The sequence below is a fragment of the Protomyctophum bolini genome (assembly GCF_963924005.1).
Source record: "Protomyctophum bolini genome assembly, chromosome: 1".
NCBI classification, from domain to species: Eukaryota; Metazoa; Chordata; class Actinopteri; order Myctophiformes; family Myctophidae; genus Protomyctophum; species Protomyctophum bolini.
In genome coordinates this window covers 23,417,613-23,438,163 of record NC_137862.1, presented here as the reverse complement: position 1 = coordinate 23,438,163, position 20,551 = coordinate 23,417,613, and the positions used below count along the sequence as shown (strand labels likewise).

Here is a 20,551-nt window from a genome sequence, read left to right as displayed (position 1 = left end):
GTATCGAAATATCAATTTGAATTCAAAAAGAAAATCGGAGAATATCGATATGTTATGTTGTTTGACTTTGTATCGTATCGTTTTGCAATGGAAATATTTGGTATCAAATCGTTTTGTAATGTAAATAATCAATTTAATCAATACTAAGTACTTAGCATTGTATTTAGCAATTTTAAGAAGAAAAAAGAAAAAATTGTGTGTTCTGTGTTCATGTCAAGGCATGGGTTTGTCCATGTGTGTTCAAATACAATGTCCATCTATTTGCCAGAGAATCATTGTTTACCGTATATCCAGAATAATACATCTTTCCCTTAAAAAACCTGCACTAATAGTGCACTATCCACAAGTTTAACACATTTTATTTGCTAAATAGTACTGTATTGATTTCAAATCATTGAATCGCATCATATTGCCATAACGAACCAATATCGTCTATGTATCGCATCGTCAACCATGTATCGTGATATGTATCATATCGCTGTAAAAAAAGAATCGTTACACCCCTACTGATTACTGTTAAATCAATTATCCTGTGGACCAATACCTTCAAAATATAACCATTTAGCAGGAACACAAAATCAACTGAAATAATACAAAAAAAGTGTACCAAATAAACAATAAATAAATGTGAAATGACACAACACAGTGAATAGCTCCAACAGAGCCCATGATGTGGGATGCTTGTGGCAAGGGAGCTGTAACATCACCCATTGGTTTCTACAGACCCCTTTTGAAGCCTCTATAGTTCATTTCCAGTTCCAAAACATATCTAATGCTATTGCGTGCAAGGGGAGCGAGGGCGGGTCTTCACAGAAGCAGTAGAAGCATACCCTTCTTTTTAATTCATATAAGAATTAATGGAAGCATAATTCACCAATAAAGGACATATGCTGTGTGAAAGAAGACATGAAACTATATCGATTTAAAATATACAGGAATGTGATTGTGTAAAGGTTTACTAAAGGTAATATAACCAAGTGTAATGTCGGGTCATATTTCATTGGCTTTGACTGGATGAACTATTTTCTGCAACTGCAAAAGGGGAATTAGTGCCAACTTCTAGGTCAGTAGTTTTCAACCAGTGGCCTGCTACAACCAGTGGTCCTTGAGGGGGTTCCAGGTGGCCCCCAACTAAATCTCTCACACACACACACACACACACACACACACACACACACACACACACACACACACACACACGGATATTCATTACTTCCACATTGACTTCATGTTCAACATCGAAAGCTTGCCGTGTGGTGGCAACCATTCGGCTATTGGCTCACCCTCATCACAAACTGTTGAACTCTTGACTCTCCAGATCCTTAAGCTCCATTAACAAAATGGCTGCCTGATTGAGCGATTCTTAAAAGTTGTCCCCCTTAATTCTACCATATATGAGAGCTACAGAGAGCTGGCTGTGTCACTGTGACAAAATCAATAACTGGGGATAAAAAGTCAAAGAGAGAGAGAGAGAGACATTAAATATATATGATGACTTAGAGGTCCTGAATCATTAAAAAGACTTGAAAGCAGCTATGAGATTGATGGGACTTCTAATCCACGATGACACAGAGAGGGAGGGGGTGCGTGACAGAGGGGGGGAGAGAGAGAGAGGGAGAGATAGATGGAGTGTGTGTCAGTGTAAAGTAGGCCAGGCTGTTTAGAAGGAGAAAGGATGCCCGGCCTCTTTATGAGCTTTTATGCAAGCAGTGATTAACGAGGAGAGCTTCATGCTATCTTAATGCTATCTTAATTAATTATACTGTACTGTACTGCCCACCAGCACAGCCACTAGAGCCCTGTCCAACACCACTGAAAATCACTCACGCACTGCGATGCACACACACACACACACACACACACACACACACACACACACACACACACACACACACACACACACACACACACACAAGCTTGTTGTTGATACTTTTGTGACAGTAATAGTGTAGTATGACAAAGTAAGGCATTCATAAAAAACAAACAAACAAACAAAAAATACAGAATGTACACACCTCCCATACACGAACAGAAGAAGCATTAAAACGTATATAATGGTCGATGAGAGCAACACAAGAGCTTCATTTGATCTAAAAAAAAAGAAAGAGAAAAAAACACTGCAATGCAGCTTCCAACTCCAGTCAACTGCCATGCAGTCTCCAGTGGCCTTCCTTCCCACAGGCACTAATCTAACAACCAATTTGAAATGTCAAGTAACAAACGTGAATCCTGTTAATTTGACTTCCAGAGTTATACATAGATACGGTACATGAATACAGGCTTTTACGCCTGTATTGGCAGCACAATTTGCCATGCATACAGGCCCGGATGTACCGTTGGGCTACATTGTAAAGTATTGTCCGGTATTTTCCACAGCCACTTTCTTTAGTGACCATCTCAGTTACTGTGTTTTCATTATCATAACATTGTGAAAAAAGGAATTTAGCTGTAAAACATCTAGTGGCTCCATTCATTCAGCACCATGGACAGAGCCTATAGTCTAGATGGAACGGGGGTTCATTTTTAAACCTTTCTTACACATACCCTACCTAAATATGCAAATGAAGAGAGAAGAGAAAACAGAATACTGTAACTATTGACATAAACAACCTACAGGGACAAATTAACATGTTTCCATACAATTAGGAAGGAATGAATTAAAGATTCACAAGATGTGCTTGAATCTTCATAATAAACATTTATTTAATTCCTTGGGTCCTAATTGTATGGAAACGTGTTCATTTGTCCCTGTAGGTTGTTTATGTCAATAGTTTTTCTCTTGTCTCTACATTTGCATATTTAGGTAGGGTATGTGTAGGAAAGGTTTAAAAATGAACCCCTTGGGACATTATTTTTCTTGTTACCTGGCAGAATCTTAAAACAGACCCTTCAAGGATTAAGAAAAAACAGGTGGCGTTAAAAAATCGCGTAAACCCCCCTTTCCATCTAGACTATAGTCTCTGCCTGCCCCTCTAGCTTTTGGGGGAGCTGGGTTGAAATTGTGCACAAATTGAGTGGCAAAGTGAGTTTAACGTCTAACGTCATATAATGCAATCAGACTTTTCTGTTTGGATGTATAGGCTGTCAAGGCCGGAAAGTAGTTTTTGCCACTCAGTAGGCATTCCTGCATAACTTCCGGGTATGATGCTGATGTCACGTGCATACCCTCTATTGTGCATGTTGGCTCACTGGAAACACTCTGCTACACCAGTCACCAGAGGGTCTCAAAATGTCCTTGAGTGGGTTCCAAATGGCCCCGTACGTGTATTTAACTCTGAGAGTGTACAAATGGAACCAAATGGACCCATAAATGGACCCTTAATATTTGGTACACTTTTTGTAACTCAGGGTTATGGGGATCCTTGAAATTAAAACGTTCGAGAACCACTGTAGTCTAAATGGAACAGAGCCTTAATTAGTACCACCTGCAGTAGGAAGAGTTATTCTGTGTGCATAAAGCCCATTTGCTCTGCTACATCTCAACACAACATTGATCATGTTTATGCATTCTGAATTGAATTATACAGGCCAATAAGACCCTTTTTAAACATGCTAATGAAGTGTGCAGGACAGGACGGCCCTTGTATAAAAGTCACATCATCCATTTTAACTCGCCACCGGGAGCGAGAGAAAAACAATTGAAAAGTTATTAGGGAGGGATTTCTGTGAACAAAAGGAACATTGTGTGGCATAATTGTTTAGAGGGCAATGTCTCAGCTTGTCCTTAGTTTGGGAAGATAAACTAAAACTTGTCCATGAAGCACTTCTTTAATTTCACCCCTCCGTGGCCGTGAGCAAAGCAGAGAAGGAGCAGACTATTAAAAAAAAACTATTTACAATTAACAAACTTCAATGGACTCCTGAGGCTCCAGTCTAGACAATAAAAATAAGAGTGTTTAACTTTAACAGACACAACAGGGCCTGAAACACCTTCACACTTATATATACAGGTCACACAGGGTGAAATTGGAAGTGAAGACACAAATAAATGAGCAGACAAAATTGGTACTGAATCACTATGAAATTCGTAGCTGGGTACTCTCTTCTGATTGGCTGAAATTGGCAACCCTCCTGAAACCGTATTTTCAGTTTATTGAAGTGCTGGAGAGGCAGGGAGACTGTGAACTGTGTATTCTACTATCTCTATAGTGTCATGTGAGGGGGAAGGTACAGTACCTCGTCTGTGTTGTAAATGATCTGGAGACCCGAGCAGATCATCTCCACCAGGTAGAGCAGGAACAGAGACACAGCGTCGATCTGGAGAGCCAAGGAGATCAAGAGAGGGAGAGGGACCCAAGGACAGAGCAGGACAGAGATAAAGAGGGTCACAGACAAGTCGGACCGGAGGACAACATTTTGAACCAATTCAATATCTTGCTCATGCAGGTTAATCTAAATGGAGAAGCATGGTTTTTTGTGATAATCGTTTTTTCTTAGACCTCAACAAATCGACACAAAATAAATTCTAATATACGTTTTGTTTTTTAATAATTGACAACATCGATTGGTGGGAGTAATCACTTAAGCCCTGCATTTTAGAGCACTTCAATGAACAACTGTTGACGCCTGGTCAAAGTTCACCAATGTTGGAACTAAAACTGAACGTGACACGTCAACTCGCTGGGACCGGATGCTCCCCTGCTTTGCTCCCATAGAATGGAAGTGAACAGGACAATACTGACGTGAATGCGTGATCGTGCACTCATGCATTGTTTCCCAGCAGGCAAAATGATCGCTACTGTAAGCGTCCAATCAAAACCGTCCATTGTCTTCATGCTATCACACATGGCATCTGGTGAAGAGCACTGTTACGAGTGCCGTGCAGTGACATTATTGAGAGCCTTGGTAAGAGTTGCATTTCCTCTGGCACAATGGGCCGTTGTTCTGCCTATTTAACCTCTGGCACAATGGGCCGTTGTTCTGCCTATTTAACCTCTGCCAGTTCACCCAAATAACCCAAAGGAGTGGGTATAAAACGATTATTATTACTGTATGTATGTCATGACTTTTGTCATATGGTGACGATAGCTGATCTGCAAGTTCACATTTCACATTGCAAGGTCATGTGAGCTTCCATATCTGCTATTTTTGCTATCTTTGAAATTTTTGAAAATAAAAAATGCACTGGGCCAGCAGAGCAGTTGGCATAGCTTTTACATGTGTGGAATTGACTGCACACATTCCATAATCAGTGTTAAGATGATTGTGGCCTTCAAAGCAACCAAAGGTATGGCACCACCATATCTTGCAAGTCTAATCGGACCCTCCTGCGCGCTCAGATCAGCCAACACAGGGAAGCTGGAAAAACATTCACAAAAAACTCTGGGACAACAATCCACACGTCCCAAACTCTTCTCCCTTTTGGCTCCAAAACTAGGAAATGCACTTCCCATTGCAATCAGAACTGCAAACTCACTCCCAATCTTGCGCCGTAGTCTGAAAACCCACCTCTTCAGACGCCATCTTAGCCCATAGCACTTGCCGTAGCACTTGCCCTAGCCTCGACGACATTACAGTCTTATGTAAATTGGATAGAATTTTATGTAGACATAGCACTCTATAGACTCTATAGAGTGCTATGTCTACATAAAACCGCTCCAGGGATGTAAAACTCATGTTGGGGTGAGAGCCACATTTGACAAGAGGTAACTTGATGAGGGCCGCAATGATGCCACCGATCACGGATGGCATGCATGCTCACGCACGTTTACATACACAGCTGGCACTTGGCTTTGTTTTTCTGCCCGTTGTCTCAGTCACTGCCTGTATAGCTACAGTATAACTGTACAAATTGTCTTTATAACTTTTCTACCTCCCCCTCTTTCTCCTTTCTGGAAACAACAAAAACGATGGAGCGCACACAAAAAAACAAATTTCACACACTGTTGCACACCTGTAAAGCTGTGATAGCATCAATGAAGAGGATTCTGATTGCTTGCATTGATTGCTTGCTTATTGTATTATTTCATGTATGAATTCAATCAGTGCATTGTTGATGTTCATTCACCTGCAGGTGGTTGTAGTCTGCGCAGGAGGGAACCTCATCTCCTGTGTCCACATTGAACACAGAGTGGAGACACTTAGACGGACTGGGATCCTGTTTAAACTGCTCCACCTGCCAGAGAGACACATAGAGAGAGAGAGAGAATCTGTGTTAATAATTCAACCAAGGAAGCAGTTTTGCTTCACAAAACTTTGACGGGATGAACTATTTTCTGCAACTGCAGCAGGGGAATTAGTGCCACCTTCTAGGTCAGTGGTTTTCAACCAGTGGTCCTTGAGGGGGTTCAAGGTGGTCCCCAACTAAATGATAGAGAGTTGGTAACCAAATATTGACCCTTAAAGGACTAACTCTTGAGTGTAAATTGAAAACAAACAAAAATTGTGTGATTGGTCTGATTATGCACTGATTATGTCGTGTGTTCTGCAATACTTGCTGTGCAATGGTGCGATGCAAAAATAGTGAAAATAGCAGAACGATCTCTGCTATTTTCACTATTTTGTAAAAAACATTATCGTTCATTATTGTGATCGAGGCAAAAGTTTGAAATAATCGTGACATTAATTTGAAGTCATCATTACTCAGCCCAACCCCATACCCCCTCCCTGTCTCCCATTTCATATGCCCCCCCCCTGCTTTTTGGAGACCCCCGCTCTGTCCCAGTTTCAAACACACTGCTCCAGTTCCATCGGTCCCACCGCTGGGACACGTGCACGCTCGCTCCTGCTGTGCACTTTTGGCTGGAACCGCAGAGAGAGATGCACATGGAGACAATGGAAGTGCTAACAAACAGCCGCACTGTGCTACTTTAGTTTTGTGGTTTTTAAGCGCTTTCAGCACTTAAGGCACATCATCATACATCATTTAAATAGTAAACCTCTCTTGGGGTTCATCCTGGTGGAAATGGGGATACCGGATAAATAAGGCTGTAGTGGCACACCGTCTAGTTTTTTACCACTTTGTCGAGTAAGTTGGACGAGAAGACAAAATATCTCTTCCGCAAAAGATTTTACTTAGAAAACTCAAACATTTACAGTGCCAAACCGCATGGCCCAAAAATACTGTGTTGCTTAGTCTAAACTAAATGACTGTGATATCATCATATTCATATACAGTACATAGGACTATGTCTAAGAATTTTAAACATCAAACACATTATCAATTATACCTTAAATCAATCAACCGTTGCTGTGCTCGAATGTCCTGCCATCTGTGTGATTAGCACAAATAGCTTAAGCTGAAACAATGTAAACATGGACTTCTCATGGTTGAAGTAATGATTCAACGACTGGTTGCAAATTGTTGGGTTGAACTTTATTTAAAGATATGTAAGCCTCGGACAACTGCCCCGACGGGATCACCACCTTATCGTGGTGGGGTGGTTTGCGCGTCTCCATGACCTCTAGAGCTATGTCGGCAGGAGTATGGTACTCCTGGCAGGGTCACCCATGCCGAACAGGTCGAAGGGTAGAGACCAGACAAAGAGTGATTCCACTGGCCCTCCAGGTTGGGGGTTGGGCTGAGGGCTGATAACCCACTCCTAGAAAAAAATATTATTACAGAAACCAGAAGCAGAGCAAATTCACGAAATCGGGGGAACGCTGTAGCCAGTCCTCACAACAGGAGAGACACCATGACGCGCAGGGGCCAAAGCCAACAGGACGCCTTTGGGCTGAATACGCCACTGCTGAACCCCAAAAACACCATGAAGATCGGAAACTGGAATGTACGAACACTTTACACAAGCGGAAACATCACAATAGCAGCAAGAGAAATGACCAACAGAGGAATCGACATCATGGGCATCAGTGAAACACACTGGACAGGACAAGGAAAAGTGGAACTAGCAGGAGGAGAAACCATCATCTACTCTGGAAGAGACGACGACACCCACAGACAAGGTGTGGGCATACTGATGTCAAAGACAGCAGCAAGAGCCCTAATTGATTGGACTCCAGTCAATGAAAGAATCATTCAAGCCACGTACCACTCCCAACACATAAAGTTGACAATTATACACATCTATGCACCCACAGAAGACGCAGAAGAACAAGTAAAGGACGAATTCTACGTGAGACTTCAAGATGTTTTGGACAGTCGGAACAAACACGACATGTTGATTGTAACAGGAGACATGAATGCTAAAGTAGGAGATGAACACCAAGATTACAAAAGGGTCATGGGCAAGCACGGGCTCGGAAAGCAGAACAATAATAATGGAGAAAGGCTGTGCGAAATGTGCGACATGAACGAGCTAGTCATAACGGGAACTCTGTTCCCACATAGAGACATACACAAAGCAACGTGGGTATCTCCGGATGGGAAGACCAAGAATCAGATAGATCATATACTAATTAACAAACGGTTTAGGAATTCAGTGAAAGACACAAGGGTACACCGGTCTGCAGATATCGGAAGTGACCACTACCTGGTATGCACAGCAATCAAGCTCAGACTAAAGAAACGACAAAAGGAAAAGAAAAGCTCCAGAGTAAAGTATGAAACATCAAAGCTGAAGAACAAAAACATCTTAAAGACCTTTTCAATCAGCCTGAGAAACAGGTACCAAGCGTTGGAAGCTAAAGAGCAAGGCGTAGAAGATGAAGAGGTAGAGCGTGACTCCCAAGTAATGGAGAAGGCGTACATAGAAGTAGCTGAGGCAGTCTTGGGTAGACCAAGGAAAAAGAAGAAGCCATGGATCAGTGAAGAATCATGGAGCCTTGTAGAACAAAGAGAAGCCATAAATAAGAAGATCCTGGGAACACATTCCGAAAGAATCAAGAAGCAGCTAAAAGATAAGTACACAGAGACGAACAAAGAAGTGAAAAGAAGTATAAAAGCAGACAAAAGGAAATGGATAGAGAACATCGCAAGTGAAGCTGAAGATGCTGCAAGAAAACAACACATGAAGACACTATATAGACTCACAAAGACACTGTCCAACGAGAGACCCAGACAGAGCACAGCAGTTATGGACAAAGATGGTAAACTCATTAGTGGAAGAGACGCAATTAAGTCGAGATGGACAGAACACTTCAAGGAAGTGCTTAATAGAGTAGAACCAGAAAACCCAATAACTGAAGATGAGGAATGCAATTTCAATGACAGAATTGAAGAGATCTCGGTAAACGAACCAACACTAGGTGAAGTTAAAGAAGCAATTAAAAGACTACAGAGCGGCAAGGCACCAGGAATCGACTCCATCACAGCTGAACTGTTAAAAGCAGACATAGAGTTCTCAACAATGAAGGTACATCAATTGTTAGGGAAAATATGGAAACATGAGAAGATCCCAACAAACTGGAAGAAAGGGCTCATTATAAAACTAGCAAAGAAGGGGAACCTCAAAGAATGCAAGAACTCGAGAGGCATAACCCTACTCTCTGTAGTAGGAAAGATACTTGGCAGGATTATTGTAGATCGCATAAGGAAAGGAATAGACTGCAGGCTGAGAAAGGAACAAGCTGGTTACAGGACAGGTAGGGGAACAACTGAGCAAGTCTTCATACTGCGAAACATTATAGAACAAGTTAACGAGTGGCAAGCAACACTATACATGAACTTTGTAGACTTCGAAAAGGCTTTCGACTCTGTCCATCATGAAAGCCTGTGGATAATGATGAAGAAGTACGGAATCCCAGAGAAGATGGTTAGAATGGTTAGAACGTTTTATGAAGACTTCCAGTGTGCAGTAGAAGACCAGGGAGAAATATGCGAGTGGTTTAACATAAAAACTGGCGTTAAACAAGGATGCAATATGTCAGGGTTCTTGTTCTTGATTGTGATTGACTGGGTAATGAGAAGAACAGTTAGACAGGGAGAGAATGGAATTCGATGGAAGCTGACATCAAAACTTGACGACCTAGATTTCGCAGACGACATAGCGTTGCTCTCCTCCACAAAACAGCATATTCAAAATAAAACAACACAAATGGACGAAGAAGCCAGGCGAGTAGGACTCAAGATCAACATACAAAAGACAAAAACAATGAGGATTAATCCAAGGAACCAGGAAAGAATCCAGATCAATGGACAAGATCTTGACGAAGTAGAGCAGTTCACTTATTTAGGAGCCACAATTTGCAAAGAGGGAGGTGGCATGAAGGACCTGAGGAGTAGAGTGTCAAAAGCAAGAGGTGCATTCATCAGACTGAGAAACACCTGGAGCTCAAACAACATCATGAGAAGAACAAAGCTAAAACTGTACAGGACACTAGTGTTGCCAGTACTGCTATACGGATGTGAAACGTGGAAAATGAACAAAGGAGACAACAAGGCAGTTGATGTGTTTCACAACAGATGCCTACGAAGAATACTCCGTATACACTGGGAAGATCACATCAGCACCAAAGAGCTGCTAGAAAGAGCTGAGATGAAGCCGCTGAGTGAGGAAGTGAAACTGCGTAGATGGAAGATGATTGGACACATACTACGACAGGACCACAACAATGACTGCAACATAGCATTGACATGGGCACCAGAAGGGAAACGAAGGAAAGGAAGACCAAAGACCACCTGGAGGCGTACCGTTGAGAAGGAGAGACAAGAGGGAGGATGGAGGTCATGGACTGAAGTGAGGATTGCAGCAGCTGACCGTGAGAAGTGGAAGCGCTCTGTGAAGGCCTTATGTGCCACAAGGCACGAAGTGGATAGGTAACAGGTAAGCCTCGGACAAAGTCAACAGCCGAGTTGACAAATCATGACAAATCATGCCGAACAAATAATTAGAAATAAGTGTTGTACCCTGCCCTTTTTTCTTTTTTTTTTACTTTTTCCTAATTATTTGTTGGGCCCCAAAAAATAGTTTATTGACATGATTTGTCAATTAAATTATTTCCTGGTGCCCTCGTCGTTCTGGGGGGGGCGGGACTGCGACGTTCCATGTTTGGTTTGATTCATTCAGCTTCAACCAACAGCAACATTATGGGGGAAATGACAATATACAAGCTTACACTCCCGGAGTTAAATTAACACTGTAAATAAACGCTGCAAGGGTCACCCTAAATCTCTAAAACTGTAAATTTTCAGGATTCAAATCCTTTTTTTGTTGTTGCAAAAGTAGCAAAAAATTATGTAGCAAAACCCACTGATTTGCGTCACATTTCGAGCTTGCAGATCTGCTACTTTTGATACTTTTGTATGATCGACAAGTAGGGCACAAATGTAAAAAACTAAACTAAAAGTTAAAATATGGAGATAGGAAGTTTCGGCCTGACAGAAACTATAATGTGGTATGTGCCTGCAATGAAAACAAGTCCCTGATTTGGTATTTGAGTTTACTCCCGAGTCCCGAGGTGACATCTCACCGAGCATGAGGTCCTGCTCAATCTGCCTGGGCACTAGGCTGCATCCTCTGTATCTATATGTGCTGCTATTTTTGTATCTGCTGCAAAGTTTCTCTACTTGCAGAAGAAGCATTTCTGCCTCATTGTATTACTATTTTAACCATGCAGCCTATGAATATATTTGACATTGCTCGTACTATTATTATTGATTCTGTGACTTCTTCTTGAAATAGGAAATTGTTTGGGAGATTGAACGAGAGAAGAAAATTCTTCCCACATAGACTATAGACCTGTGATCTGAATTTGAAAAGAGCACATATAGCGCTTTTTACTCTATAGTAAACCAAATGGATGATCAAATTACTATCAATTGACATCACCCAGTCTTGGTGTATAAGAGTGTTTGTTCAGTAACAAGGGGTCTACCTGTCTCTCCAATTCTTCAATAACCGAAAAGGCATGGATACCAATTGTATCCAATCAGGAGGGAGAACTCGCACAGGATACATGATAAATGAGTGAAATTGGAAGTGATGACACAAATAAATCAGAACTGGAACACAATAAAATTGAAACTGATAAATCGGCACTCTCTCCTTATTGGATACAATTGGCAACCGACCTGCAAATGCATGGTGTGTTTATTGAAGAACTGGAGAGACAGGAAGACCCCCGTTAGTGAACAAACACTCTATAGCAAATTAGCAATGATTACTATTGATGGATCTAACCCATGGATTCTCCAGGAAGCAGTGCCCTGTAGGCCAGGTGTAGATAATCAGTTAATGTTAAACCTGAGTAATGGCTGCGCCCCGGGCACTCCTCTGCGGATTCGGCAATACAAACACAATTGGCCCGTGTTTGGGGGAGGGAAGCTGGGCGGGGAGGGTGGCATTTGTCACTGCACTTACAGGCTATGGGATGGGGTGGCACCCGTCAGCAGGGAGTGTTGGGCGGGAAGAGTGGGATGAAGGCATATCCTCCTGGTGGGGGCTCCTCACTGGTAGATGACGAGTCAGTAGGATACAACAGCAGTGACAACACAACCACGTGTGTGTGTGTGTGTGTGTATCTAATGGGGGGGATGCATGTTCTTCTGGAATTAAGTTAGGTGTCTAATCTAAAAGAAATACATGTTCTCTATAAGTGACAGAGACAGCGGTCTTAACGGGGTGCTGCTCAGTCTAATTAACTGTGTAAATGCTGCCTTGTAATTAAGACACGGTAAAGCTCTCCCCTAAATTAGGTTGTCAAGGTCGACGTGAAATGAAACATAATGGCCATGAAAGGCATACATGTACACATGCTGTGTTCAAACACACAGCAGGACCACAATGTATTGTATGGAAAAACACAAGTAGTAGACTGGAGTATTATTATACCAGAGAGAGAGAGAGAGAGAGAGAGAGAGAGAGAGAGAAGCTTGTAAATGAACCAAGTTGGTACCTGTATAATACATGAGAAGAGAGGCAAGCCTACTTACATGCACGTGTGTGTCACACACTGACAATAGCAGATCTACTGTACAAGCTCACAGCAACATGCAAGCTTGTAGATCTGATCATGTGCTGTGTGTGTAGCAGTAGTGGCTCAGAGCCTCTGCCTGATGACCTAAAACCCTAATATCTCCCCTGGGCTAGGGAGGATTCCCTTTAGTCTATTGGATAAGATGTTGGCCTTCCACGTGGGAGATCCGGGTTTGAATCCCAGGCGTTACAAGCCATACCTAATCACAATATATATTATTTTCATAATTGTCATGATCGTTTCCATGTTGAAACATTTTCATACAAATAGATTGGATATTTCCACTGTTTTATCAGGTATGTCAGTCCTTTCTTTATGTTGCCAGACAAGGGTTAGTAGCGGGTGTAACGATACATTTGAACAGCGATGCGATTTGTGTCACGATACACATACGATACAGATTATTTTTATTCCAAAATGATACGATACAAAGTCAAATGATACGATATGTCGGTGTTTACATAATGATATAGTTTGAGTTTAGAAATGAAAAATATGGTGTAGTTACTATATCATTACACCCCTAAGGGTTAGTCCAAACTCACCTTGTCAGCTTGTCTCATGTAGCAGTAGAGGATTCCTCTCATGCACTTGATGGCAGAGTGCTCCAGCTCGTGCGTGCGCCCCATGTCATCATCAATGCGCCTGCACAGCAGTGGGGGGGGGGGGGGGGACAACACAACCACGCTGTGAACACAATGAAGTCACTCTGTCCACAGTAGCACGTAGCCACACTAACAATTACACAATCTCTGAATGCTACAGTATAATATTCTGTAGCATTCAGAGGTTGTGGAATGGTTGTCTGAATGTTGTACTCTATTATTATAGTCTGATGTCTATAATGATAGTCTGGATCTACATCACCCATGAAAGCAGAGAAAAGGAAGCTGATATGCGTTAGTTATTTCTGTTCATGGGAATACATTTAAAATAATAAAATATCATTAAAATAGGTTGTTATTCCCATTTCTGACTAGCAGAAAGCTGTATGCTTCGAATAATTTGATTTTTAGTAGGACAAATGAAGTGACTGCAAAGACAAAATGGAAGCGGAGAGTACATAGGTGGTGTATACACTTTACTGGATTCCTTTGCACAGACATTGTAGGAGGCAACATACTGGCTCAAGAGACTGCTTGCTTCTTAATGGCCAGGGAGATGAAATGCATTTTAAGTTGAAATGATATACAGTGCTTTAAACAACAACCTTCCACATCACAACCAAACTCAAGCAGAGGACACAGCACACAGCTTTTCATCTGTCATCAAAGAGCTGTTTTCAAAGTGCTCCATGGGGCATTCATTATTGCTTGCACGCACTCTCATTATCGCACATTCGTACAGTACCTCAAGAAGAAACGCATATCTTTATAATGACACACTTTCATCATTTATTTCCACGAATACAAAATTACAAGGTAATTGTACCGTTTGCTGATAGGTCTTGACACAGAGTTTCTCCTAACTTCAGTGTTCAGAATTCAGTGAGACTCACTATGTTTGACTCTGTAGTAACCACATGAACTCTAGTGTCAACATTCAGCAAAAATAGCAGATCTACAAGCTAGCTAAGAGGCCTAAAATAGACCCGCGGGGAACTCCGGTCAGAAGAAGTACAGTATAATAGGGTTTAAGTTGTAAAATCTTTCCTATTGTTTTTAATTACAAAAAAAACAATGGGAACAGCCAATGTGGTATCAGGAGACAGAGTGGCCTTGAGATTAGAGGAGTTTTTTGAGACCGAGAGGTTGCCCGATCCATTCCCCGGACAGGCAGCAAACATCCTAACCCTACACCCTACACCGCTGAAGTGAGAAAAAAACCTATTCAGTTAAAATCTGTTGAGGCTTATGGTAAACACACACACACACACACACACACACACACACACACACACACACACACACACACACACACACACACACACACACACACACACACACACACACACACACACACACACACACACACACACACACACACACACACACACACACACACACACACACACACACACACTTCAATAATTACACGGTTGCGTGAAATAAATTATTAATTTATTAGTGAAAATCTGACCTTTACAAGTGATATACACTCACCGAAAATGAACAAAGGGCCAGCCCCTACCAGGTACATTGTTGAGACTTATTTTTCAAAATCACTACTGTCCAAATCTATGCCAGACGTTAAAATGTGAAAAACAAATAATAAGAAAATTTTGATTATGAAAGAGTATCCTCTGCTTTAGCCCTGTCAACCACACCCCCAGGCTAGAGGGGTCTGTCCTTATCTTTGTTCCTCTGCCTGGACCAGTTTTCTCAAGGGCCCGCTGTCACTGTGTTGCCGTTATCGCTCAGCCTTGCCCTCTTCTCCTCTCCTCAGCCATCTGCGTTCTGCTCTCCTGAGCTGTGCCAGATGGCTGGCAGCCATACTGTACCTGCTCCTCTAGCAGACCGCTGCCTGTTGGCGTTCTGTCAGTAAAGCTTCCTGCCGGCCCCATCTTCTTATGCAGACTGCTGTGGGATCTTCTTATACAGTGGTTCTCAACACATTACATGTCAAGGTCCATCATTTATTCAGCATTTGAGCCACGGACCACCATTTGATGAGATGTAGCCTCTCAGATCCAAAACTAAAGGATATTTTGTTGTAGTTGGATAAGATTTTTTGTGCACAATTCCATGCTGTATTGATGTGGTATCATAGGAGAGATAACAGGCAAACGTTAATCAAAATAAGAATTGGATTACAATAATTAGTTCTTGTACGTAAGTAGCCATGGTGCAGGTGATTAAACAATAATTTAACTCTTGAGTGTAAAATAAAATGAAACATTTGGTTAAATTTTACGCTCTCAAGAGTTGAAGAACTCTCCATGATTTAGCTGGAGAGTGGGACCACCTGGAACCCCTCAGGGACGACTGGTGATAAGGGACAATTTTGTATTTCAAGGGACAGTTGGCAACCTAGTGGTTATCACTCTTATCACTCAGCATGCCCTCTCCTTTAACGTGGCTAGCCACAAATCAATTCCACTCACGCTCTTCAGCTTCAGATGGTTGCCATGTCGGAGGCCTCTTACAACTGGTTCCAGGGACAGGGCCCTCGGTGTCTGGCTGAACAACACAAGCTTGGTATTAGAGGTATAGAGGCTTTGCACATATTTTCCATGAATGCCTACAGCAGCTGACATGCTGTATGTTACAACACAAAACTGACAGTTACTAGGCCTACACGCTTCCTCAAAACAATGAGACAAAAACAAAATAAAGTCAAGTATCAAACGTTACCAACAACTTTCAGCCTGGCGCCCACATTTTGGGCATGTGGGCATAGGGTATTATCAAAAAACTGTGATGTGCAGTCACTGTGATGTGACTGCACATGACTTATCCAGAGCAACTTACAATAGATAGAATAGAACAGAATAAACACATACACATAGAATGCAGAAAGACGGTGTAGTGCCTCAGTAAACTAGGAGCACAAGTAAACAGATAACCTAAACAATATACGGTACTATCTGAATTACACTGTGGTTAAGAAAAAACAGGAGACCAAAAACATAACAAATGACCAAGGCAAGTATGCATTACTAGGTCAATTTGTAAATTCAGTGATCTAATTATGCATGAATGAATGAAACATCCAAATTAATTCCATTTGTTTTTCTTACCTGATCTGAACACCCACTGCCGAATTGCCGATCCATCTCCAGATTGTTTAACAAGCTGCTCATAGAGAGTGGTTCTGTCTGATCCATCCAGAAGGAGTCACTGTGGTGCAGTGACAAAGTGCAGAGTCCCCTGACGGCTTCCCACCCACAGACACCGACTGTGGGTGCTTTTGGAGCGCCCGTCCAAAAGCCTGACGCACCCTAGACAGAACCGAGGCCCAGTGGTGGTGGGTAGTGATTTAACCCTGCACCTCATTTTGTTAAGAATGCCTTCCCCCCCCCCCAATAAACTAGTTTGTTCTCAGCGTGTTGCTAACACAGTTTCTGAGAGATGGAATCAAGGACACTTAATGAAAAGTGCCTGTTCGTGTTCGGTGATTTGAAACAATGGCCCACTGTGTTTTCATCAAACTACACAGGCACAGGCTGGCTCCGTGTTCCTTTGTGTGTGCATGCGCGAGCATGTGTATGTGTGCTGTACCTCTGTGTACTGTAGAAGTGTTTCACAACCTGTGGGCGGGGCCCCACTGGTGGACAGTGAGGATATTGCAATATATAGGTACAAATAATAATAAATAAATTAAGATTTTAATGATAAAATTAAATAACATTAAAGGTTGTTTTTGATCAAAGCCGGAACACAATTGATTCATTGATCATTAACCCATTTAGGCCTGAAGTCTTCTGAAAGAATATTTATTCAAAGATTTGTGCCTCATTTTCACAATAGCAGACCTAGAAGCTCGTAGCTATGAGCTTGTAGATCTGCTATTTTTCAATAGCCAACACCAAAAGGGGTTCCCGCCCAAAATGGGTAAAAGAATGTTTTACCACCTATCGGACCACTTACCACGGCAGGCGTGTTAAGTCTTCTATGAGTTACACCATTGAATTATTGTTATTTACACGAGTAGTGGTTTATTTTCCATATATTGTTGTTCAATGGACATACTGCACAATGCACTCTATTTTGTTACTCTATAAAGTTCATTACAGACCTGTAACAAACCGGACCATGGTTCACTTGGAAGCAGACCAAGTTTTGACTTTTCCGGGCCGACTATGGTCCACTTGATTCAAAGTGTGTCCCTTATCAGTTCAATAGTCTTCCAAATAATTACATATTAAGTAATAAGCCAATAAGGTAGGCTGATGCGTCTGTGTCCTACATATACTGTACCTCTACTGTGTGGAGAAAATGGCATCATGTGACCCTTCAGTGTAATTCAAATCCCTTCCCAAATGTGGTATAACTAAAAACTATTAACTAATATCGTTCCAGCTGTTCTACATACTGTACAGCACTGAAAACCAGGTGAACACATAATTGATTGAGTCTTTTAACCTTTGCTTTTATGAAATATCCGAGACCATTAGGGTTTTATGGAAGATGCTTTGGAACATATTGCTAGTTTGACCTCTTCCAGAGATTAAAATAGGATGCCGTTTGCATCCCAAAACGCAGTTTAGAGGTAAGGGACGCAATAAAACAACGACCTCTGTATCCACGGGATGCACTACTGTACTTTATTTTGTTAGCTTGTGTTATAATAATAATTTCTTGAGACGTACGTTGGGGCATTTTTTTCTTCTTCTGTTTTCTACATGAATATAACCTGAAATGAAATGGGAGTTGTTGCTGCAATTTGTAAAAATGGCAAAATATGGCTCCTACCATGGTTGAAGTGGGACTCATAAAATGTCCATGGGACTCATCTAAAAGACCATACCTGCATCCTGGGACTCATTACATTGAAAACCTATTTACATCACTGCTCTTCAAATGTTCTAATTCTATGGAATCCAAATAAGTTAAATCAGTCTTGGCGACTGAGAACTTTACTCCATGTGTGCATATTGTACACTCACCTGTAGGCCAGGGCCAAAGCTCAGGCCCCAGCAACGCAGTACAGACAGAACTTTACTCCATGTGTGCATATTGTACACTCACCTGTAGGCCAGGGCCAAAGCCCAGGCCCCAGCAGCGCAGTACAGACAGAACTTTACTCCATGTGTGCATATTGTACACTCACCGGTAGGCCAGGGCCAAAGCCCAGGCCCCAGCAGCGCAGTACAGACAGAACTTTACTCCATGTGTGCATATTGTACACTCACCTGTAGGCCAGGGCCAAAGCCCAGGCCCCAGCAGCGCAGTACAGACAGAACTTTACTCCATGTGTGCATATTGTACACTCACCGGTAGGCCAGGGCCAAAGCCCAGGCCCCAGCAGCGCAGTACAGACAGAACTTTACTCCATGTGTGCATATTGTACACTCACCTGTAGGCCAGGGCCAAAGCCCAGGCCCCAGCAACGCAGTACAGACAGAACTTTACTCCATGTGTGCATATTGTACACTCACCGGTAGGCCAGGGCCAAAGCCCAGGCCCCAGCAGCGCAGTACAGACAGAACTTTACTCCATGTGTGCATATTGTACACTCACCGGTAGGCCAGGGCCAAAGCCCAGGCCCCAGCAGCGCAGTACAGACAGAACTTTACTCCATGTGTGCATATTGTACACTCACCGGTAGGCCAGGGCCAAAGCCCAGGCCCCAGCAGCGCAGTACAGACAGTCCCTGACCTTGGCCTCCTTGCAGGACGTGTGGGTCTTGACAGGGAACAGGCCGGTGGTGGGGCTCTGGTAGTTCAGAATGGTGGTCTTCACTATAGAGAGAGCAGAGACAGAAGGTACTGTGAAAAATAAATACTTCAAAAAATATAAAAGGTGCTGTGTCCACACAAACATCCCCCCCCCCCCCTTCATTCACTGTTTCAAATCATCATAGGCTACATCAGCATTTCTTAAAGTGGGTGCCGTGACACCGTAGGGTGCTGTGACACAATTCCAAGGGTGCTGCCAAATAATTGGATATTTGGAATTCCACTTAGACCCTCTATACTTACTAAAACAGACCAGAGTGTCACTGCACGGCGGTGTGTTATCTTTCGATCCACACCAAATCTCTAGCATTTGGAGATTCTGAGGTTCAAGTAGCTCAATGTCAAGTAGTTATTTTAAATCAATCCTAATGCAAACGGATCTTCTCGTGACATACTGTAGCTTAGTGGGGAAGAGTAATGGTAATGTGACAAAGGTGCTGTAAAGTAACAGTGACATTAAGGGGTGCTGTGAATGAAAAACTAAATTACAGGGCCTTGAGCCAAACGTTTGAGTACCACTGCCACAGGCTACATATATAATTGATTTTAACGGGCCTTAGCCCTAATCAGCCCAATGCTGTAGTTGAGGCCTTATCCAACAAGTCCAGAGTTTAGAAAACTTTGCAATGATGAATGCCAGGCGATTATGTGTTTATTATGCCATACTCATAGCCTCATTTATTCACAATGTTACGATTTATTCACAAAGTTAACTTTGGTGTCCGTTGATGAGGATCTGCCTAGGGCGACCCGGTAGATCAAAACGTACTTCACATTGTGAGCTGAGAGCTATGAACATCTTGAACTAAATATGTTCCGATGGGGGTCTGTATCCATATCAGTGATGATCACAATATTCACAACTTTTGTGCAACACTCTTGTATGATGAAGTAGGGCATCCATTAAAAAAAAAGAAAAAGCATATTATATATAGTTGAAAAAATTGAGAAACAAGGTTTCTGCCCAACAACCACTGCAGCTCAATAAGTGCTATAGTGGTCTCTGTTGCATCGAGTTTAAAACTTTATTCTCAGGCCTGCAGGCTGCAGGATACATCTATGAATTCCTATATTTTGGTAACTGTGTCTTTGTTTAAACACCATTTTCTGTGTGTAAGTGAAATAGCTAACACAGCAAAATGTTATTTTGTGCCCCAATCTGAGGGAAACTTTGACAGGAAAAGACTCAATCACCGTATAGAAAAAGAAGTAAAACTCCTTAGACTGAGACTTAAAAAAATATTTTTTCTTTTATTTTATCATGCTCTGTGCTCATGGTGCTCTGTGCTCATGGTGCAATTAAAAAGCAAACGTTTCGGTCCTCAGACCTTCGTCAGTGCTATGGTTTTTCACAGACAAAGAGCTTACTCTTAAAGAGCTCCAAAACAATACAGCTCA

The 20,551-nt window shown here is 42.1% G+C and overlaps 1 protein-coding gene across 5 annotated transcripts in view; it reads right to left on the bottom strand.

Moving 5' to 3' along the window:
• The window catches only part of phkb (phosphorylase kinase, beta), a 113,405-nt gene that overhangs the window by 74,349 nt on the left and 18,505 nt on the right, over window positions 1-20,551 (bottom strand). For all 5 annotated transcript variants that reach the window (XM_080766655.1, XM_080766654.1, XM_080766657.1 and 2 more), the window contains 4 exons: window positions 19,018-19,156; window positions 13,359-13,458; window positions 6,008-6,115; window positions 4,177-4,257 (listed from right to left, as the gene is read on the bottom strand). In XM_080766655.1, coding sequence (XP_080622781.1) covers window positions 4,177-4,257; window positions 6,008-6,115; window positions 13,359-13,458; window positions 19,018-19,156 — 428 coding nt within the window. The remainder of the gene's footprint in view (window positions 1-4,176; window positions 4,258-6,007; window positions 6,116-13,358; window positions 13,459-19,017; window positions 19,157-20,551) is intronic.